The following is a 23048-nucleotide window of genomic DNA, read 5'->3' as shown; positions in this document are numbered from 1 at the left end:
CAAGGATGACCATTCCCCTGTTACTGTCGCTGGTAATTCGTTTGGGTTTTCTTCTTTTCGCACAACGGTTAGATTGTTGAGAGAGAGTGACACGTTGGTATGAGGCTTTTTGAGAAAACTAAAAGTAAAGTCACGAGAGTTTATGCTCAAAGTGGACAATATTATATCATTATAGAGAGTCGTAATTCCTAACATAGTACTAGAGTCATGCCCTTAACTTAGNCCAACACCCTCATAAAAAATGTTTCGTTCTCTCCTCCAACACCCTCATAAAAAATGTTTCGTTCTCTCCTCCAACACCCTCATAAAAAATGTTTCGTTCTCTCCTCCAACTGATGTGAGATCTCACAATCCACCCCCCTTTGAGACCCAGTGTCCTCGCTAACATTCATTCCCCTCTCCAATCAATGTGGGACTCCCCAATCCATCTCACAACTCACCCCCTTCGAGGCTCAGCATCCTCGCTAGCATTCGTTCTCCTCTCCAATCGATGTGAGACCTCCAATTCACCCCCCCTTGGGGCCAGCGTCCTTGTAGGCACACCGCTGGGTGTCCAACCCCCTTCAGGGTTCAATCTCCTCACTAACACATCCCCCAATGTTTGGTTCTAATACCATTTGTAATAGCCAAAGTCTATCGTTAGCAGATATTATCCTCTTTGAGCTTCTCCTCAAAGTTTTAAAACGTGTCTTTTAGGGAGAAATTTTCACAATCTTATAAAGAATGTTTCATTCTCATCTCCAACCGTCGTAGGATCTCATAGAAATTGTAACTCACAATTTAAGGTAAACTTTCACTTGACATGTCGACATTTCCATCCCTTATACTACAAAAATTGATGAAATAATAAATACTTGAATAAGATGGCGAATCACTAGTTGTATCAACCTGAGTATAGCTCAATTGATAACACTCGACAACACTCGGAGAAAGAGCAATGGGTAGTTAGAAAGAAGCCAGTTGATTGTATATATCATGTCAAAAGCAGACCAGTTGGCATTAGGGATCAGAAGAACAATACCATTAGTTACAAATTTCTTTCTTTTCTTCTTTCTGCTATGGGGGAGGAGGAAGTGACAACCGCCATGTTGATGAATCTCTGCTAGGATGCTTGCTTGCTAGATACTAAACAAAGTGGCGGTGGTGGCGGCGGTTGCGGTGGTGGTTTCTTTGTGTCCTCCGTCTTTGGTCACTTTTCACTGATTGTTCTTTAAACGGATCGACCCAATTCTCGTCTTCAGATACCGCTTTGTTCCATCGATCCTTGAAGATCTGAAGTTCCCATGTCGATTGCTTTCTTATCTGCTCATGTTCATATCAGAACTCATTATGATATTGGGACTGATAATGAGAAGGAAACCATGTAATTAACTTCAGATTTCTAACCTCGGCTCGAACATCGTCACCGGTTGGTATGGAGTGGCTATGTTTCTGAGTAAAAACAGCAAGAGATTTAGAATTTATGGTTACATTTGAGTACTCGGCAGATTTTCAAGAAAACTTGGACAGTAAAATTAAGCATGTCGAGAACGGTACCGATCATATGATATACTCGAATCATAACCATATGATATACTCGAATCATAACCGAGCGATGAAATTACCTTGCTTTCGCCATCACCCAATGTCTGTATGCCCTTATGAATAACATACTGGCTATCAATTACTCCCACGTTCTGTGTCCGATCGCCCTGCAGAACATGTTAACAAATTTCGAAAGGGAAGATGAGAATAACACTTAGCTGCCCTGTTTCATTTTAAGCTGTGTCAATCAGTCAAGATACTGGTGCAGTGATATGGAAATGGAGGGTGGCATGGGTGTGAGGGGTGTGCTAGTTCAGGGACACATGAACAAGAAAGCCTTACCTGTGCACAGTAGCCAAGTTTCATATCCATTCCCCATCCATGGACAAGATCATTCTGGATAAACAAAATAACATGTTAGAATGAAACTGGGGTGGTTAGGGAGAGGAAGCTCAATTGTTGATCTAGATTAAAGAAACTACCTGTATGAGATGCCAAGTACAATGCCAAGCCATTCTCGAGAATACGGGAGCCATACCTTCTACAAATCTAGAAACGGGAATATTTCAAATATTAGTTTATCTACCCATACAGATAGGAAATCGAGACGAAAGATGTAACAATCCAAGTCCACTGCTAACAGATATTGTCAACTTTAGCTCGTTACGTATTGTTGTTTCTAATAGGGAGAGGTTTCTACACCCTTATAAGGAATGCTTTGTTCCCTTCTTCAACTGATGTTGGATCTCACAATCCACCCTCTTGAAACCCAGTGAGGATCCTCACTGGCACACTGCTCGGTGTCTAGCTTTGAAACCATTGTAATAGCCCAAGTCCACCGCTAGCAGATATTGTCTGGTTTAGCTCATTACGCATCACTGTCTCACGATTTTAAAATGGCGTCTACTAGATAGAGGTTTCCACACTCTTATAAGGAATGCTTCGTTTCCATATCCAACCGATGTGGGATTTCACAATCCACCCCCCTTGGAGGCCCAGCGTCCTTGTTGGCACACCACCCAGTGTCTAGCTCTGATACCATTGTAACAGCCCAAGCTCACCGCTAGTAGATATTATCCGCTTTGACTCATTACGTATCACCGTCAACCTCACGATTTTAAAACGCATTTACTAGGGAGAGGTTTCCATACCCTTATAAGGAATACATTATTTCCTTCTCCAACCGACGTGGGATTTCACAATCAACCCCCTTGGAGGCTCAGAGTCCTCGCTGGCTAGCTCTGATATCATTGTAACAACCCAAGCCCACCACTAGGGAGACGTTTCTACACCCTTATGTTTCGTTCCCTTCTCCAACTGAGGTGGGATCTCACAAAAGAAGAGATACCAATCTTGCTTGCATTTATATTTGATGAATCAAAACCGAGATATTACTAAGTTTTTGTTCGACGTGTCCGAATGTTTTTTAAAATACATAGTAGAAAAGTAATGTGATTTGTTTTATTATAATAGACGAAATAAATAGCATTTGCGAGAAAACGTAAGTGCATCCAACAATCACTTACCCAACGCAAGGTGGCTGCTCACTATGATGTGAACATTTCGTATGGCCTTTACGACCAAAAACTCGTCTGCACGGACTACTAAACGTTAGATAAAAATTTATGTGGATTACGTATGCTTCATAGAGTTCTGTTAAACCATTCCTTTTACCTGTGCATCTTCTTTGCTCGAGCACGAAGAGTAATTCTATGATGTATGTCAGTCGAATTCGGGTCCAATGCAGGCTGAGATATTTCTAACCCTTCAGACTTCACAATTTCCAGGTAACTGAAATTTATCAAATGAGATGTTTCATCCTAATGTGAGGGTCTGATGCAGTTAGCAATTGTTTAGTAAGGTTAGGTGGTTGCAGATAGGTTAGGTGTGTGTACATGGTTGATCAGGATATTTTAATCCGGATAACTTGAAACGTTGATATCCGCTAGCAGATATTGTCCACTTTGGCCCATTATGTATCATCGTCAGCCTCACGGGTTTAAAACGCGTCTACTAGGGAGAGATTTCCACACCCTTATAAGGAATGCTTCGTTCCCCTCTCCAACCAATGTGGGATCTCACAATCCACCCCCTTGGGGCCCAACATCCACGCTGGCACACTGCTCGATGTCTGGTTCCATTACCATTTGTAACAGCCCAAGCCCACCGCTAACAAATATTGTCCGTTTTGGCTCATTACGTATTGCCTTCAGCCTCACAGTGTTAAAACGCATCTATTAGGGAGAGATTTCCACACCCTTATAAGGAATGCTTCGTTCCCCTCTCCAACCAATGTGGGATCTCACAATCCACCCCCTTGGGGCCCAACATCCACGCTGGCACACTGCTCGATGTCTGGTTCCATTACCATTTGTAACAGCCCAAGCCCACCGCTAACAAATATTGTCCGTTTTGGCTCATTACGTATTGCCTTCAGCCTCACAGTGTTAAAACGCATCTATTAGGGAGAGATTTCCACACCCTTATAAGGAATGCTTCGTTCCCCTCTCCAACCAATGTGGGATCTCACAAATGTGATGACGGAGGGAAAGAACGAGTATTGATGATTTCATGATAAGAACATTTAAAGATAAACGAGTTTATTTCTATACCTTCTTGGATTGAAATTTGTGACCCCCAAATCTTCATCCCAAAGAAATATGTAATCATAAACGGCCACAACTGCCGGTGGCAAAAAGCGCTTTGCATACCACCTGAAGAGAGACAAAAGACGAGAAACCATTAAAATCAAGCAGCAGCCGTTCTAAGTCCATACACGATTGGCGATTTCTTAGTCATAGAGGGGCAAAATGCAGAGGAGTCGAACATACCACTTCGTTTGGTTTCGAGCAGCTATATGTATAGCATCGTTACTCCAGTCAAGATCCCACCATCCATCGACATTGCCATCATAATGAAAGAGTATAATAGTAAAGTTCTCTGGAATAAACTGGAATGAAAGGAGTTAGATACAGAATAACTCCAATGAATATGATTAATATCAAATGATAGCAAGATCATACTTTCTGTACAATAGAATCAACATTATCCTTTTGTTTAATGCCAACTGGCATTGCGAGCAAATTACGGTTGCTGTGATCATGAGCCTGAAATTTATACGAGCGTGACATGAACTACTAGAATACATTGTAGTATAAGTATAAGCCTTACGAAACAAAATAGCGATACAACTCAACCTAGAACACATTGTAGTATAAGCCTTACGAAACAAAATAGCAATAGAACTCAACCTGTAACCTCGAACTACTAGTTCCCCATAGAGGTCTCAACTCCAGATCTGATCTAGCTTCTACTATGCCACGAGGCAATTCATTCAAGGTTTTAGACTCCTCTATGAAGTCCTAAAAGGGCATTTACAAGAATTGGTGAAGATGGTGAGAATTTATTTTCGATGCTCCTTATTCAAGCATGTAGATACAGCAACAAAGTTTCTTGACTACTGAATAAAATTTAAATACTTATGATAATCACGAGAATTGTAATTTTAACACCGGAACGGGAGGCGGGGAGGGAACCGATATCGTCAAACATGGGCAGGAATGACAGGATTTTTACCTTTGCGTTCTCGAAGGGCTGCAAGATTGTTTCAATCTGTAGAGGGAAAAAGAGTTAAGTATAGCTTGAACTTATAGACCAAACTGGATGAGTATCTGTGTATGATCTATTCACTACAGATGAGAACCTCAAAGGTGAAATCTTAACAGTGTATGATCAAATAGACATTTCCCTCGAGGCTTTTAAAACGTGTATGTTAGGAAGAGGTTTCCACACCTTTATAAAGAATGTTTTGTTCCCCTCTCTAAACGATATGAAATCTCACAATCCACCCCCTTCAAGGCCCAGCGTCTTCGCTAGCATTTGTTCCCCTCTCCAATCGATGTGGGACCCCCCAATCTATCCCTTTCGGGGCCCAACATCCTTGCTGGCACACCGCCTCGTGTTCACCCCCCTTCGGGGCTCAGCCTCCTCGCTGGCACATCGCAAGGTGTCTTGCTCTATACTATTTGTAACAGCCCAAGGCCACCGCTACCAATTATTGTTCTCTTTGGGTTTTCCCTTCCAGACTTCCCCTCAAGGTTTTTAAAACACGTTTGCTAGGGAGAGGTTTCCACACCCTTGTAAAGAATGCTTTGTTCCCCTCTCCAACCGATATGGGATCTCACAATCCACCCCCCTTCGGGGCCCATTGTCCTCACTGGCACTAATTCCCTTCTCCAATCGATGTAGGACCCCCCAATCCTCCCCCTTCGGAGCTCAGCATCCTTGCTGGCACACCACCTCGTGTCCACCTCCTTCGAGGCTCAGCCTCCTCGCTTAGTGTCTGGCTCTATACCACCCAAACCCACCATTAGCAAATATTATTCTCTTTGGGTTTTCTCTTCCGGGCTTACCCTCAAGATTTTTAAAACGCGTCTACTAACGAGAGGTTTCCATACCCTTATAAAGAATGTTTCGTTCCCCTCTCCAATGATATGGGATCTCACGGAAATATCAGATTTCAGCTGTTCCAAACAAACATAAAATTCCCATACAATGAAAACAACCTTACCTTTGTCTGATAATATTGGTAATTTGTAGTTCTGTATACAATGAACAGCATTACAGTACAAATAACACCCATAAATGGAAGCTGCTTCATTTTGAAGCCGTATTTGCCCTACACAACCATCGTACGCTTAGGATACTCGAAGAAAACCAAACATCGCACAGGCAGAACGGGTACATCTTATTCGAAAAGTTCAAAGCATAGTTCCACTAAACCTAAAACCTAATAGCAAAAAGTAATGAACAAACCCCATCAGAAGGTAGATTCCTATCCTTTCTCTGAACATGTCCCATGATTTATGTGGCTTCATAGACATCAACCCCTCCTATATTGAGTTCATAGAGGCCACCATAACTACACAAACAAGATGAAATCACATCATTAGTAACCAAAGCAAAAGCAATCCAATCAACAGAAGCTCAACAAGCTTAAGAACAGTAATTTGTTATATACAAGGAAACCCCAACACAAATCCAAGACTAAATGTAAAATGGATGGTCACATGATCATGGACAGCTGAGATAAGAATGAAACAAAGCAAGAGAAGCTTGCACGCAGCAACTCCCCTGTCCCCTTCATATGCAGAATGCACAGGCTTGAGTGACGGAAATATTCTTCATAAGGGTGTGGAAACCTCTTACTAGTAGACGGACGGCGATACGTAACTGACCAAATAGGACAATATCTGTCATCCGTCTCATGATAATACCCACAATTCATTTAAGATGCTAATCTATGAGGATTAGAAGAAAGAACCCACAAGATCCAAATTCCTAAATCAAAGACGAAGAAAGCTTCAGAAAATGGGAAGATTAAGGCATGTTTTAGGCTAAATCTCAAAGTTGTTCCCCATTTCGAAACCCAAACTTACGAACAGATACAATGCAATGGGACCCGACCCAGGTCCAAAAATGGGCAGTGGGGCCAGATCTTTGCATACAAAATCGACCCAAGAACTACAAATTTACCTTCTAGATTCCCAGTTACAGAGATCTGTAGAAGTCCAGCTGAAACGCCAAATGCAAAGAATAGAGATCCTTGGCTAAACCCAGTAAAGGGTCACGCCCTAGTGGATCAAAAACAGTGAAGAATCACAGAAATCCTGAAAAGGGAAAAAGAAAGGGGTCGATGAGCAAAAAAAATGAAAACGACCGAGAAACAGAGCAAGAGAAAGAGAGAGCGAGAAAAGGGTGAAAGCAATGGAGTGAGTCAAAGAACGAAATAGAAGGAAGCGCCACTTTTTTAGGGAAGCAAAAACATTTTGCATCAACATCAACACAAAATATATCTATTTCCTATTAAAACTTTCAAATTGTGTACATTATTTATTAGACTTGTTAATTGAAATTATTAACTTACCTACTACTATCAATAGAAATGATGGGAGCCTTATCAATCCCTTATAGAATCAATCCCACTTTTACCACTAAACTATATCCGCTACCATGCAATTATTGCATATAAATTAATTTTTTGTCGAAGACGAAAATAAGTCGTAATAATAAATAATAAAAAGATCGGATCAGAAAAGAATCATGAAAATTCGAACGTTGACTTATTTTCATCGGTGCTACTAATGAGATTGGGTAAAGAGGACTGATTTTAATTACAAAATTAACAATGTTTTTTAATTCTATTTAGTAAAGTACTAAAATAAAGAATAATGGTGAGGAATGGCACGTTGATTCTATATCATAGGAATCAAATAATAAATCTTTATTATGATTGTTGTTGTTTCCATTTTTTTTGTTTCAAATAAAATCAATAATTTTATCTACGATTTATTGGAACAAAGAGAGCCCGGCTAGGTACTGACCAGGGCAGGTCGTGAAAATAAAAGGACAAGTACTCGCACGACATTATCCATTTTGAGTATGGGCTCTCATACTTTTACTTTTGATTCCAACTCATACCATAGACATCTATTCCTATGAGCAATAGACAAGAAATAAGGGTTACTTGCCCAAACCCAAGAAAGAAGAGAACAAACAGCAAACCAAAAACCAATTCAAACAAAAATTGCTTTTCATGAATTCAACCATTAGAAAATATTATTAAAAATAAAGCATTTGAATGAGAGCAAAAACTTTAAGTTTGTAGAGATCGGTTAGCTTCATTCACTGATAGTGATTAATTAACACTACGAATTCATTGTATATGATATCTCTACTCATATGTCTCGATATGAACAATTTGAATCAAATCTCGGACCCGCCACCTTCCTTATGACTTTCATGTGTAATGTCTTATTTTTCTTCAATTTAATATTTATTTCTTAATAATAATAAATAAATTAAATTAAATTAATAAAAATATTTTAAAACCTTTTATTTTATTTCAAAAAAAAACTTTTTTAAAACTACTAATATAATTAAAAATATATATATATACTCTTTAACTATATATATATATAAAAAGAGAAATAGTAAAAAATCATTAATATTTATTTTAAAAAATACTCTTATATTTTCACGTTTAGAGGAACTTTTTAAACAAGGTAATAATAAGGCTAATCAACGCGGTTCTATACCATTTGTAATGTCTAAGTTCTAATATAATGTCTAAAAGGCCAAGCCAAGCCCAGCCCAAGTGCCCAAGTTCTAATATAATGTCTAAAAGCCCAGCCCAAGTTCTAATACCATTTGTAATGTTTAAAAGCCCAATCGGCCCAAGTTCTAATATAATGTCTAAAAGCCCAGCCCAAGTTCTAATACCATTTGTAATGTTTAAAAGCCCAATCGGTTCGGTATTATGTATCAATCGGTTCGGTATTAATACCATTTGTAATGTATCAAAAGCCCACTGCGTTAGGCCATTACATATCGTCACATATCGTCCTAGCAACCCCGCCCACTGCGTGAACGGTTCTAATACCATTTGTAATGTTTAAAAGCCCAATCGGTTCGGTATTATGTATCAATCGGTTCGGTATTAATACCATTTGTAATGTATCAAAAGCCCACTGCGTTAGGCCATTACATATCGTCACATATCGTCCTAGCAACCCCGCCCACTGCGTGAACGGTTGCTAAGGCCATTACATATCGTCGTCATCCTCGCTAGCAACCCCGCCCACTGCGTGAGGCCATTACATATCGTCGTCATCCTCCCGCCCACTTCGTTAGGCCATTACATATCGTCGTCATCCTCGCTAGCAACCGCCCGATGTTGGGCTCTGATATCATATGTAATGCCCCAAAAGCCTACTGCTAACAAATATTATCTGCGTTGACCCGTTACATATCTACCATTTTTAATGCTCCAAAGGCCCACTGCTAACAAATATTATCCGCATTGGTCGTTACTGCTGTCAGCCTCACGATTTTAAAATAAGTCCTTTAAGAAGAAGTTTTCCCCTCAATATCAAATAAAACAAAAGCTACTTCAGTTATTCTAAATTTTGCATCACTAAAATGAGTTTCATGTTCTTCATCAATCACTAAAATGAGTTTCATGTTCTTCATCAATCGAAACACATTCCATTTGCTTTGTTTGAGACAGATAAACTCAAAATATAAATCATTCCAAGCTAACGAAATGACACAATGAGTACTCCATTTCACTCCCACTATCTTTCTAAAGCCTAAACCTACCTGGTTTACAATCAACTTACAAGTTCTAGCTCAGAATCTACAACAGCAAACTTCAAAATTTCTTACCGTTTACTTCGTTCTCCCTCGTTTTCTTCCCCGAGCGACCGTTGCTGCAGACCGTTCACTTTTCAACGTCCCAACGACACTCTTTCTCGTCCCACGAGGCTCTCTCTTTACTGTCGAAGCCGAAGTTTCTGTCTTCGCTAATCCCACTGAGGAATGAGAATTAGCATTACTTCTCCTTCTATTCCCACTAGGAGTTTTGGCATCCCCTGGATTGACTTCTTTTCTAGATTCATTACGTTTAGCAGGTTGCAAACGATGCGGTTTTGCCACCTGATCACGTGTTTGTGTTCTTTTGTCATGGGAGTTTTTGAAAAGCTTCTGAAATGTACTCGTAATGAGGCGTCTGAGAAGCACTGCAGACCGATACTCCCGCGTGTTCGGCAAGTAGAAAACGAGGGCGTTGTTAGCAAGCAACAGCAGGTCTCTGTATAGCTCCTTTTGCGTTGTTATGTAATGACTTGCAACTCTTGACCTTATTGTTTCAATATCCAAATGTTGCCGTATTAGTTTCTTATATCTTCCTCTCTTCTGTTGCATATTCACATGGTCATCAGCAATGAACACAATTCAATGAAAGGAAGAGCATCTTTGTTGCATTGTACCTGACTATCGAGGCGTCGACGAAATACCGAGGCACTTTTGTTCTCGGCAACAGCATTAAAAGCAGCCATTAGAACATCAACATCGACTCCGTCCATGGTTGAGCTTCTGCTAGCTTCATTTGCATCAGAAGATTCACGTGGCTCGAACGAGTTGCAGCATGAGTTATCTTTAGAATGAGAAACAGTTGAAGGGTTAGCTGATTCAGACAAGTTATTTTCACCGGTACTTCCTTCCTTAACATCCCTACTACTACAATCCTTCCTCTTTCTCTTCCCTCTTGATCTCTTCTTCCCTGTTCCTACCTTGCCCCATTTGAGGCACCGTAACTGCGACGCTTCCGGCTTAATCTCCGTCTCATCAGCCAAAAACGGAGCTGACCGACATTCGACCGAGCTGCACGTTCGGTTTTCCTGTGTAAAGCTACCAGCAGATAGCTCATTTGTTGGTTTATGAACAACTCCCCAAGACTCTGATCTATCAGAGCTATTGACAAGAGACTTGTCTCCACTCCTAGACTTAAGAGCCTCAAGCTTTGATTCCAATGACCTGAAATCTATTCAACCTTATTAGTTACCATAGAATTGAAGCAAACCGCGTGCAGATATTGTCTACTTAGGCACATTACGTATCGGCGTCAACCTCATCGTTTTAAAACGCGTCTACTAGGGAGAGGTTTCCACACCCTTATAAGAAATGCTTTGTTCCCCTCTTCAACTCCAATCGAGGTAGGATCTCACAATCCACCCCCTTGGGAGCCCAACGTCTTCGCTGGCAGTGCCTGTAAGGAATGCTCCATTCCCCTCTCCAACCAATGTAGGATCTCACAATCTATTCCCTTGGAGGTCCAGCGTCCTCGTTGGCACAGCGCTTGGTGTCTGGCTCTAATACTATTTGTAATAACCCAAACCCACAGCTAGCAGATATTGTCCATTTCGGCCCGTTACGTATGACCGTCAGCCTCATGGTTTTAAAATGTTATCTACTAAGGAGAGGTTTCCACACCTTATAAGGAATGCTTAGTTCCCATCTCCAACCGATCTAGGATCTCACAATCTACCCCTTGGGGCCAGCATCCTCGCTGGTACACCACTCGGTGTCTAGCTCTGATAGTATTTGTAACAGTCCAAGCTCACAACAAGTAGATATTGTTCACGTATCACCGTCAGCTTAATGGTTTTAAAACGTGTCTACTAGGGGGAGGTTTCTACACCCTTATAAGGAATGTGTCATTCCCCTCTCCAACAGATGTAGGATCTCACAATCTATTCCCTTGGAGGTCCAGCGTCCTCGCTGGCACAACGCCCGGTGTCTGGCTCTGATACTATTTGTAATAGCCCAAACCCACCGCTAGCAGATATTGTCCATTTTGGCCCGTTACGTATAACTGTCAACCTCATGGTTTTAAAATTTTGTCTACTAAGGAGAGGTTTCCACACCTTATAAGGAATCCTTAGTTCCCATCTCCAACCGACCTAGGATCTCACAATCCACCCCTTGGGGGCCAGCGTCCTCGCTGACACACCACTCGGTGTCTAGCTCTGATAGTATATGTAACAGCCCAAGCTCACCACAAGTAGATATTGTCCACGTATCACCGTCCGTCTATAACGGTTTTAAAACGTATCTCCTAGGGAGAGGTTTGTACACCCTTATAAGGAATGTTTTGTTCCCCTCTCCAACCGATATAGGATCTCACAATTTCAAATCAAAACATTAGCGTTTATGAGCAACAAAACATAATACTAACCCTATCGAGTCTTCAGAGTGCTCGAGAGCTCGTCTTAGCTCCATGATTCGTTGCCGCCGAAGCTCCTCATACCAAGCTCTAGTAATGATATACCCAACAAACAATTTATATTTCAGATTCCAAACACATAATTTTGAGAATTTTTTATAATTTATTCTCCAAAAAATAGCTTTCAGAAGTATTTTAATCGAAAGTTATTCCAAACTTTGCCCATACTTGCATCCAACAAAACGTTTCTGCAAATCTTCATACTTGGCTTTACAAACCTGCAAATATGAACATACCAATTTTTAAAAAATTATTTATAAACATTCATTATATATATATATATATATATAAATAAATACGCTGTTCAAATGGTTGAATTGAACAGGTCAACACATTTTATTTATTTTTTTTGTAAGGAATAAAATAATAATAATAACGAACACCAGAGGAATCAGATTACATCCTTTTTTTCGATAATCAAATATCTTTAATTTTCTTTTTAAAATTTAATTTTTAATTATTAAATTTATTTAATAAATTAGCTGAAATTTGCGAGGAAAATTACACGATTTCTTCGTGTTATTTGTTTAAAATAANAAAAAAAAAAAAAAAAAAAAAAAAAAAAAAAAAAAAAAAGATTGCAGTTACCTCGGGGGTATAGGCGCACGGACGAACAATCCGTGCCCGGAGCTCCGCCGCGACGAGGTTCCAGTCGGTGGTTCCGTGGCGGAGTATGGCTCCTCCTAATAGAAGTTCTTCCCATGTATCCCACTGCTTTTGTATCGCCTCCGCTCCCATGTTTCTCTCACAAGCGCCGACGAACGAATTCGCTCCGTATTAGTCACCGGAACCCTAGCTGGCCTTTAAAAGTAAAGCGAAAAAGCGGTTTAAGGTAGAGGTATTGAAAGAGGAAGATGGTTTTCCGGTGTGCGAATTAGCGGATTAGCGGATTTGGAAGGGCGAGGACGGTGATGGGTAGGTTGGAGGGTTCAGTTCATCTTTTTTTTTTATTTGGTAAACAAAAATTGGTTATTTGTGAGTAATGGATTTTGGGGTTTTATTGGTGATCGCGAGAATTGGGGTTTCTCGTTGCTTTTAATAGGGGTTTGAAGAGCAAAATAAATAAATAAATAAATAAATAATCACCTAAATTCAAAACAAATAATTTAACCTTTTTTAAAAATTTATAGTATTTAATTTTTCCATTAAAAAACATATTTATTTGAAATTATATATATATAGATATGGATAGATTGATTATTTTTTAAATAGTGTGTGTTAATATTTTATTTTTAAAAACGTTCAAAAATAATGTTACCCATAATATTAAAAAGTGAGATAATCTATGAGGGGTCGTTACACGAGATCTGTCCATCCATATATTGATAATAAAAAAATAATTTAAAAATTGGGAGGTATTAATAAAATCTTTTTAAATTTTGAGAGTATTTTTAAATATTTCAAAGATACCTCTAAATAAATAAAAAATTAAATGTTTTTGAGATAAGGCATAAATTTTTTTATTAATTTATGAAGTTGTGTTTAATACGGTAAGAATTGAATATATTTTAGATTTTTTTTTTTTTTACTTTCCATTTAAAATAAGAATAAGGATTATCCTTCCACTAATAAAAAATTATAATTAATTTGGACTCTTATATTATTTTTGATATTTGATTTATTGAAAATATAGGTGTAGCTTCTTAGATATCATTGGCAACTTTATTAAAAAAAAATCTTTTCACCCGTCAAATCGAACTTGATCACTGCAACCCTTTTTGTGAGGAAGTATACTCTCTCGAGGCAAGTTGTTAAGGAGAGTTGTTCTTAGGAATGTAGGGGTTGTAAAAATCGACTCAAGCCACTCAAACCTTAGTTAAGTTAGGATGTTCAAGTGGTTCTTTTTTAACTATTTTATTCCAATACGAAACATTCACCAGACATAATGTATCACTAACATCAGTTACAAACGTCAAATATTCCTAACATTCGAATTTTGTATTAAGTTATAACCCTACTTGTTAACCCAACAAAAAAAAATGTTAACTTGTAAACTAACTCGAATTTTTTGTTTTATCAAAAATTCAACCAAACCCAGAAAGTAAAAAAAGTCTAACTCAACCCTATCTTTATGGTTTGGGTTGGGTACTTCAAGTTGGTCGGATTTTTAGGTCATTTGAACACCCTTAACTTATGTTTTTGAAAAAAAAATAAGTGTCATGCGAAACAAAGAAAATTATGATATTTATCACGTACACTCCAATGCTAGCTAATTGAAGTCAAAAGGTAAGACGTTATATACTCAGCCAATTCACGTCGGCTCGGTTCGGGTCAACGACTTATGGACTTTGGGCACTTTGTTTTGTCATTTAGAACCAATTTTATCCTTCTTATTGATTAAACTATGTTCATCTCTAGTTGCCTTCCCCATAATAAGTTTCATCAACTTACCTATGTGCCACTGCTACTGATACAATCATAATTGGGCATAGGGCATATCAGCGACATAACATTCTTTCAAGCAGAAGCAAACAGCTCTACCCATATGCTTGCATTCAATATCTCCATGCATTACATGTTTGAATTGGCACATACTTACAAGACGTTGATTAGAAGATACAGACAATACCTGGAATATGAAGAATCAAAATGAGGAGGGCTTCCATTGTTCCGTCTGAAGAACCCGACCTGCCGACTTCACGTTCGTCGTCTAAGGTTTTCCGTTGTCTTTCTGCTCGGCTTCACCCTCCATGAATCACAAAATTGTGGGACATGGCTTATGGCTTCAACTTGTAAAGGTGTTGCATCTCCAAGTTCTTTCTATTGGAGGTATCAGCCTAACTATTTATCTGTTCTTTGCCAAAAATTTGACATAGTGAACGAAACTTAACATTGTTGAAGTACTAGATTCAATTCTTGAGCACTTCTTGCTAGTGAACCACCTCTCCTGCAGCAAAATTATGCAGGAAAAATGAGTTATTTGAGCGGTAGTGTCCTATTGGACGCTCGGGATTCACGTTGAGATGTTGATCGACAGTTTCCCAGAAGAAAATTATTATACCTTGCAAACGATGGAAGAAGTTTTTGAATCTTCTGCAGATGGGTGAAGCATTGCTTGCAGCAAAGTACCCTGAGTTCGAGATACAAGCAGATAACACGATATTTAGTTCGGTTAATACATATTCGAAACGTCGTGAAAATGAGATGTATTCACCTCTGCTCTGCATGAAGATCAACACCAACTACTGGAGGTGCTGATACTGCTGAGGTTATAACATGACCAAAAACTGCTACAAGCTTCAAGAGAATCTCCATGGACAAACTGGCATGCCTATGGATACAATGTGAGCCATAAGAACTTATATCTTAAGGAAGATAGTTTTGAACTGTTGAAATTAGTAGTTTTTTCGACGTGCATTATGCCGTTGTCTTACCTTTCTATCTTGCTATCCAATAAACCCACGAGTACGGGAAGTAGGCACGAGAATAAATCTAGAGTCAGGACATTCATCTTCTCGATGAGAACGCTGATCACATCTGCTTGCACCTGCATCATGACATGGTTCTTAGAAAAGCCCCATTTGAGAACAGAGAAGATACTAGTTGCTTGTGAAACTGAAGATGCATAAAATAAAAAAGCAACACGGATAAACTAACTCAAAAGATACGTACAGAATGATCCGGGAGTTTTGTCATGGCATTGATGGCACCTTTCATGTCATTCTGCTGCCAAAAGTGTCGTACCACCTGCAGTACAGTCGTTGATATGAACGTAACGTTCGAGAAAAGTTAATGGTCCAAAAAAACAACCTTTAGGATTTATCAGCTGTATTCCAATCCTCACAGACATAAAAGTCACAGAACAAAGTTGTTTTCAAACCAAGCTCATTGATTAGTCGGCATGCTTTTTCGGTGAAATACAACGTTTCTTGTGTTTTTTTCCTTGTTTTTTCTCCTTTTGAATGACCCCGCCCCCCAAGTGAATGTTAAGAAAACCGGTGTTAAAAGCCATAGTTGTAGTTCACAATTTGTTTCTGTAACAATCCAAGCCCACCGCTGGCAAATATTGTCTACTTTGGCCCATTACGTATCGCTGTCAGCCCCATGGTTTAAAACACGTCTGGTAGGGAGAGTTTTCCACATGTTTATAAGGAATGTTTCATTCTCCTCTCCAAACGACGTGGAATCTCACAATCCACCCTCCCCCCACCACCTTGGGGGCTGAGCACCCTCGCTAGCACACCGCTTGGTGTCTAGCTCTACTACCATTTATAATAGTCAAAGCCCACCGCTAGCAGATACTGTCTGCTTTAGCCCATTACGTATCAGCGTCAGCCTCACGGTTTTAAAACGCATCTGATAGGGAGAGGTTTCCACACCCTTATAAGGAATGTTTCGTTCCCCTCTCCGACCGATGTGGGATCTCACAGTCTCATAATTAGTTCATTGTATTATCTGCATGCAGAAAGAAAATTACCTGCAGTTTTGTCAACCGGGATCGAAGGCTACTTAAGAATACATCATGAGATTGCATTATGTCTTCAATGACATCCCGATCATTTGCACAGGGAGAATCTCTTCCAGAAGCTTGAGGTTCTCCTTTCTGTCATTAAGCAAAAAACACAGAACTACTTAGTTTGAACAAACAATTTAAATGCGTATCTTCATCTGACTCGCATTTGTGAGCATTCTTTGGCATTGGCAATTTTCTGCCAGCTTAGAAATAATTTTCCAGCAGAAACACAAAAATTTCTCAAATGCATAGCATTTCAAATAACTTCAAATGTAACCCAAAATTCTAAGTACTAAGAAGATAGATGAGAAAAAGAAAGAGGAAGAAGGAGATGAAACAGCTCAAGCCCACCGCTAACAAATAGTGTCCTCTTTGGGCTTTCCCTTTAAGGTTTTAAAACGCGTCTGCTAAGAAGAGGTTTCCACACCGTTATAAGAAATGTTTCGTTCTCCTCTCCAATCGATGTAGGATCTCATAGGAGATCAGCTGTAAATGCGTCTTGCAAAAGGAAACCGATGTGGGATCTTATAGGTTTTAAAACGCATCTTGCAAAAGGATGCCCATATGAAATGCTGTAAACAGATATCATCATAATTTAAGTGCCTATTTAATGTTTCAAAGTAACCATACCTGTAAATTGTCTGTTTTATCTGTTTCAGGGACAAGAGAAGTGACAGGAGTTGTCATTGCTTCATAGTTATTTCTTGTTCTTGCTTCATAGTTAGTAGTCATCCTCTTAGTTTCTGGGGTACGAGGAGTAATTACTGCTCGTACTTCATAGTTATTAGTTCGTTCTCTTGCCTTCTCAGTTTCAGAGATGCGCGAAGGAATAATCACTGCCTGCATTTCATAGTTATTAGTTCGTTCTCTTGCCTTCTCAGTTTCAGAGATGTGCAAAGGAATCGTCACTGCCTGCATTTCGTAGTTATTAGTTCGTTCACGCGCCTTCTCTGTTTCGGAGACGTGAGAAGGTATAGCCACTGCCTGTACTCCATAGGTATTAGCTTGTTCGTGTGACTTCTCAGTTTCAAGGATCTGAGGAGTTACCACCTGTGCTTCATAGCTATTAGTTTTCTCCTTTGTCTTTTCCGATTCGAGGACATAAGATGGTGAAATTGTCGTCTGTACATCAATAGTTTGTTCTCTCCTTTCGAACTTCTCGACAAGAGTGCGTGTCCTTCCAGGAACAACTGCAACTGCAAAAATAGGATATAAGACCAAAAATTTCCCACACGTTTACTTGATATTTCCTGTCAGTGACAAGTAGTAAAGAGGACAAAGATGACAAACCTCCATTTACAAATTTAACAGAGTTTGCCCCTTTTCTACTAACAACTGGTTTGTTGCCTGCAAGTTTGGGGGGAAAATACTATTAACATGAGAAAAACTACATAAACAATTTTAATATCAAGGGAACATCTTACAGCTTTCTTGTTCTGAAGTTGTCTCAGAAGACACACGGGGAATGTTTTCAAACGTCTCGATACTTCTGATATCAGAATTTATTCTATGAGAATCTTTTTGTGTTTCTTCCGATACAACCCGTGTTACGAAGTTTGGTTCTGGAGCTTTATTCAAATCATTGGTGGTATGACAGATATTTACAGAATCTACAACTGCTAGTCTCTCAAGATCAGTTTTTCTACTTGAATCAACTGACACTGATAGTTTTTCGAGATCCATTTTACTATTTGATGGCTTTCTTACATGAGCTGGTCTGAGTAACATACCACGTCTTGTCTTGGAAAATGTGATAGATTCCCTTATAGAGCTTGCGGAGTCTTTAACCTCAGGACTATCACAAGGTACAACCGGGGGTTTGACCGTTGATACTTCAATAGATTTCGTTTCTACTCTTGATGCAGGACTTTGCTTTTTGCTAGCATCATAGATTATCTCCTTTGAACCCAATGCAAATACAACTTTTGGGGAGCTTAAAGATGCCGCCTCAGGCTTTCCACCGGTGGCTATCATAAACAAAAAAGAGACGAGAAACTAGATTTTAAACAATGTTTGAAGGCAGACAAGCATGCACAAAGTGAGCTACATGTCACACAAAATCATTAGTTGTTCCTCGGTGTCGAAAAATGACTCTACCCAAAGAAGTTGTCAATTCAAAGTCTGTTGAGGAAAATAATACCAAGAGTCGCATACATCACAAATAGAGACATATCTCCTATATAAGGATTGCATAACACCTCTAACACGACCCCTCCTTGCAGACAAAGGATGAGGACTTACTGTCTATGTATATATTCTTTATCTCCTTGGTTTCATAATCAGGAGACAGAGATTGTAAATTTGAAGTCATCAAACCAGCTCCAAAGCTTTTTGAAGCTAAACTGTTCTTGAAAGCAGAATTAGATTTCTGTTCTTTTGGCTCCTTTTGCCCAGTTACTGAACTAGCTCCATAAGGCTCAATATTCTGGAATTGAGAATACTTGAAAGATAAGTGGGTAATAGTAATACAAAACAGCACATAAATACAATATGAACAAGTTTCTGAAAAGATATAGGTTAGTATACCGATATATCAGCTACCCAAACTCCAACAGAGCTTCGATAAAATGAGCAACTCAAAAGTTTCCCATCATGAATGCAAAGGTCACCAAGTGTTGACCATCCCATATCCACGGAGTCATGACAAATGACAGGCTCCCATGAATAGACCTTCAGTATCAGAGAAAAGAGATATAATGTTAATGTGCCGATACATGTTTGGAGGTAGTAACACTTTATTCTGTATCACAAAGTCGTGAAATAGTAACTCTCCTCACCTTCAAACTTTCATCCAGACCAGAAAACAGGGTCCTCCCATCCGGATGGAAGGTGATTGCACGAACTCCAGTAGCCTGTATAAAAGATATGCTAATGAAATAACTTCTAAAAAAACGGTTGAAAAAGGTTCGGCACAGAAAACATGGAATTTAACAGTCTCTGCAACTAAAGGAAGCACTAGAAACTGAACATCCATTGCAAAGCTAAGGCAACTTGTTTTTCTTTTTAAAGAATAGATATACCTCAGGTCTTGTTGATCCAATCAATTCAAAGGTTTCCAAATCCCAGAACTTTACAGTTTTGTCAGCTGACCCTGGACACAGTCACTTTTTACTCAGAGATGTATTGCGATAAAGAGCGGGTAATATTAGAATTCGAATACGCGAGTATTGTATTATATATACAAGCAGTATACCAAGAAACTAATGGTTTTGTATTCAAGAAACTTTCCACTTAAGCATCAATTGCTTCATTTTCTTTCACTCACCCGTCGCGAGGAGAAATTCAAGTGGATGAAAACCTATGGACCGAATATTCCCTTCATGGAACTTAAAATCGTGCAACAGCTTTCCAGCAGTTAGATCCCATACCTATGCAAGAGAAACTTAAAATTATTGCCATTATAATGACGATGATAGAAAGTTACAACACTTAATAGTGTGACTCGTTATTACCTTCACAGCACTATCAAATCCACCGGAGACCACCCAGCGACCATCTGGCGTGAACTTGATCATACTAATGCCTTGAGTGTGACCCTTGTATGTGTGACTGCAACCTTTCTTCCTGATATCCCAGATTTTAAGATTAGTGTCTCTAGAACCTGATGCAAAGAACTCGCCAAATGGATGAAACTCAACTGCTGTGCAATTCGATCTGTGACCAGAAAGAGTGCGAACTACTGCACTTCAAGAACATTGCAAAAGATCAGAGGTTATCAATGAAGGAAATCAATCTTATGCTTTTCTTCACAATTGAAATGTGGAAATCTGAAGGTATATAAATGAACAATGAAAAGCCATCACGAAAACCATGTTTAAAATAGGTATTCATTAACATGACACAATACTAAATCACATCATTTCTCTAATAGTTTAATATTCGATTTCGTCAAAGTAAGAAACTAGTCGAGTAAACTTACTTTTAGCCTCTTCAAGATCCCATAACTTTATTGCACCAGAAGAAGCTCCACCAAGCACCAAAACTTCAGATGAATCAAAAGCTACCGATTCGACTGGATTAGTATGGCCACAAAGACTCTGCACAAGAACAAGAAAACACTCCAAGTCTATCACTAGAGAAATCATAACTACAAGCAAATAATCATCAAGCACATTGTGAGGATAAAAAATATACAATTCTTTTATGCAACCATCAAATAAGTTCATGAATAAATTCAAAAAATAAGAACCCAACTTTCTGATTGCGTATAAAAAAGATGGAAAAGGAGGCATTCAACGAACCATCAAAGAGTTGGGCTTTCCAATCGCCCAAAGATTGACTTTGTGATCATCTCCACCAGTTATGAACAATCGGCAGGCTTTTTTCCCAATACTCAGACAGTTTACATTAGCCGAGTGTGCCGCAATTTCCTCTAGTTTCAAATAGGTCAAGAAAATACTTCATATCGTTTTAGTTTCTTCATGACACTACAGATTGAAGTTGAATTGAACTCCTCAGCAGAAAACAAGTTCTACTCCTTATGCGATAAATCAAGCATAGAACATAAGAAATGAGCATCCAAATTCCTAGCGCTATCAATCCAGTTCTAAAATCGGATTATGGGTTAGATTCAAGGAGCTTCTAAGCGCCTGAGAAACCTGGTTCCAGTGAGGATAAAGCTAAAACAATTGAAAATCATCAAACTAAAGCTAATTTTAAACGTCTGAGCAAAAGAAAAACAATAATCATAATACTTAAGATTACAAAGGATACGTAGCTTATATCCACGCTTCGCCATTGTCGAGAAAAACTAAGAACACAAGTGGGAAGTAGAACAAGATCGGAGAAACAAAATCCCGACGGCGTGCTAATGAACTCAATTCACTTGAAGATTCAAGAGGTAAGAAACCGCCATGATAAGATCAAACTTGAACTGAAATTCAACAAGATTTGGGATATCGGTGGAGAAAAGGTTGTGAGGTGAAATGGTAGAATGGAATTGAAAGGAAGAAAAAGAATGGCTGTTCGCTTTTAGACATGGGAACCATATAATTCATCTCCATTTCAGACCGTGACAGAACCATTGCCGTATTACCCTTCTTTTTTCTTTGTGTTTCCAATTTGACCATAATACCCTTCTGTTTTTCCTTGGCCCCAAGCATCACGCCCCTATATTTTCTTGTGGCTCATACATTTATTTCCTCATATCTTTTTAAAAATATTTTTAAAATTTGAGCGATTACTAGTGGTCCCGACTCAAACTCAACCTAAATTCGAATCCAATGAGTTAAAATTTTCAATGTGACATACGAGTCAACCGAGACCACATTTGAATGAGAGTGATCATGAGAATAAGATAACTAAAAAGACTTGAAAGTCACTACTTATACCATCAATATGCACTTTCCCTTTCAGTAGCTCGATCATAGGAACTTCACGGTCAACCGTGCTTCTTCATCATGAGAAGCGAGGAGTAAGTGATGTAACCATATCACAATGGATGCAAGAAAATGTTGGGACTATTGGATGCCGAATTTAGATTCTGAATTATGGGTATGGGTCGTTACATAATCATATTGATCCAACTTAACCGGTAAAGTCTGTGAAGTCAATCCTTGAATTTGACTCATTTAATCAAATTTTGGGTTAGAATTTGAGTCAGATTGATTGGATGAAAGTCTCATCTCCGCTAATTTAGGGAATAATCATTAGTTTATAATCAAAGAATACTATTTCCACTGGTATGACGCGTTTTGGGGAAACCCAAAGCAAAGTGGAGAGCTTATGCTCAAAATGGACAATATCATATCATTGTGGAGAGTCGTGTTCATCTAACATGGCATTAGGGTCATGCCAATAGAATCCTCAAATGTCGAACAAAAGTATTGTGAGCCTCAAAGGCAAAAGAAAAGGGTTCAAGCCTCAATTAAAGGGAGACGTACTTTGTTCGAAGGGAGGTGTTGGATGAAAGTCCCACATCGTCTAATTTAAGGCATTAGGAAGCTATGAGAGCGTATACTCAAAGTAAACGATATGGACAATATCATACCATTGCGGGGAGTCGTGTTCATCTAACAAGATCTATTAACAAATTCAATTTAATTATCTAATAAGTTTATATTTAGTATGTTATTTTTAAAATTTTTGAATTTTATATTACATAAATATATATTTTAAAATATTAAAAACTATATATAAATACACGGGTGGCTAAACGAGTTGTGGTTCTAATAAATCAACCGATGGATCAGTTCAATCTTTAAAATAGTGATTCATATTCAATCTAATAAATAAATGTATTGTCGAGGACGAGTCAAACTTTAATTTTGACCGAATTTATATAAATTTTTGTAATTTTAAAAATAAATAAATAATAATAATAAAAGAAATACTTCTGTCAAAATCATATGGTTGGCTATTAATTTCAGTTTGAAACGGCCAAAAGATTCCTTCCAATATATTTTATATTTCTATATTTATATTTTCACGTTTTTCTATTTTAAATTT

The 23048-nt window shown here is 38.7% G+C and overlaps 3 protein-coding genes across 8 annotated transcripts; all 3 read right to left on the bottom strand.

Moving 5' to 3' along the window:
• Window positions 1-835: 835 nt before the first annotated feature.
• LOC111802517 lies at window positions 836-7352 on the bottom strand. 4 transcript variants are annotated; one of them, XM_023686917.1, is made up of 15 exons: window positions 7060-7352; window positions 6340-6445; window positions 6095-6202; window positions 5101-5136; window positions 4776-4886; window positions 4548-4631; window positions 4356-4474; window positions 4137-4238; window positions 3199-3315; window positions 3051-3116; window positions 2007-2073; window positions 1867-1920; window positions 1605-1691; window positions 1387-1431; window positions 836-1302 (listed from the first exon to the last, which is right to left on the bottom strand). In XM_023686917.1, exons 2-15 carry the CDS (start codon window positions 6382-6384, stop codon window positions 1126-1128), a joined length of 1218 nt encoding a protein of 405 aa, XP_023542685.1. In that variant the 5' UTR covers window positions 6385-6445; window positions 7060-7352; the 3' UTR covers window positions 836-1125. The 4 variants fall into 4 exon arrangements, with proteins under 4 accessions (XP_023542685.1, XP_023542688.1, XP_023542687.1 ...); XM_023686920.1 differs by lacking the exon at window positions 7060-7352 and adding an exon at window positions 6594-6854; XM_023686919.1 differs by lacking the exon at window positions 7060-7352 and adding an exon at window positions 6545-6624.
• Window positions 7353-9550: 2198 nt separating this feature from the next.
• On the bottom strand, window positions 9551-13156 carry LOC111802504. 2 transcript variants are annotated; one of them, XM_023686901.1, is made up of 5 exons: window positions 12737-13156; window positions 12317-12366; window positions 12101-12178; window positions 10353-10899; window positions 9551-10278 (listed from the first exon to the last, which is right to left on the bottom strand). In XM_023686901.1, exons 1-5 carry the CDS (start codon window positions 12884-12886, stop codon window positions 9754-9756), a joined length of 1350 nt encoding a protein of 449 aa, XP_023542669.1. In that variant the 5' UTR covers window positions 12887-13156; the 3' UTR covers window positions 9551-9753. The 2 variants fall into 2 exon arrangements, with proteins under 2 accessions (XP_023542669.1, XP_023542670.1); XM_023686902.1 differs by having other exon boundaries at window positions 10013-10222.
• A 1430-nt stretch (window positions 13157-14586) lies between these two features.
• LOC111802441 (katanin p80 WD40 repeat-containing subunit B1 homolog) lies at window positions 14587-21665 on the bottom strand. 2 transcript variants are annotated; one of them, XM_023686807.1, is made up of 18 exons: window positions 21315-21665; window positions 20843-20973; window positions 20521-20638; window positions 20054-20280; window positions 19867-19969; window positions 19622-19692; window positions 19379-19453; window positions 19128-19271; window positions 18843-19026; window positions 18026-18568; window positions 17892-17948; window positions 17232-17797; window positions 16566-16691; window positions 15761-15835; window positions 15523-15635; window positions 15303-15419; window positions 15150-15218; window positions 14587-15035 (listed from the first exon to the last, which is right to left on the bottom strand). In XM_023686807.1, exons 1-18 carry the CDS (start codon window positions 21337-21339, stop codon window positions 14975-14977), a joined length of 2805 nt encoding a protein of 934 aa, XP_023542575.1. In that variant the 5' UTR covers window positions 21340-21665; the 3' UTR covers window positions 14587-14974. The 2 variants fall into 2 exon arrangements, with proteins under 2 accessions (XP_023542575.1, XP_023542576.1); XM_023686808.1 differs by lacking the exons at window positions 20843-20973; window positions 21315-21665 and having other exon boundaries at window positions 20054-20285; window positions 20521-20629.
• Between the last annotated feature and the right edge of the window lie 1383 nt (window positions 21666-23048).

Source organism: Cucurbita pepo, chromosome LG09, assembly GCF_002806865.2.
Source record: "Cucurbita pepo subsp. pepo cultivar mu-cu-16 chromosome LG09, ASM280686v2, whole genome shotgun sequence".
Lineage (NCBI taxonomy): Eukaryota > Viridiplantae > Streptophyta > Magnoliopsida > Cucurbitales > Cucurbitaceae > Cucurbita > Cucurbita pepo.
This window is presented reverse-complemented; position numbering and strand designations above follow the sequence as displayed.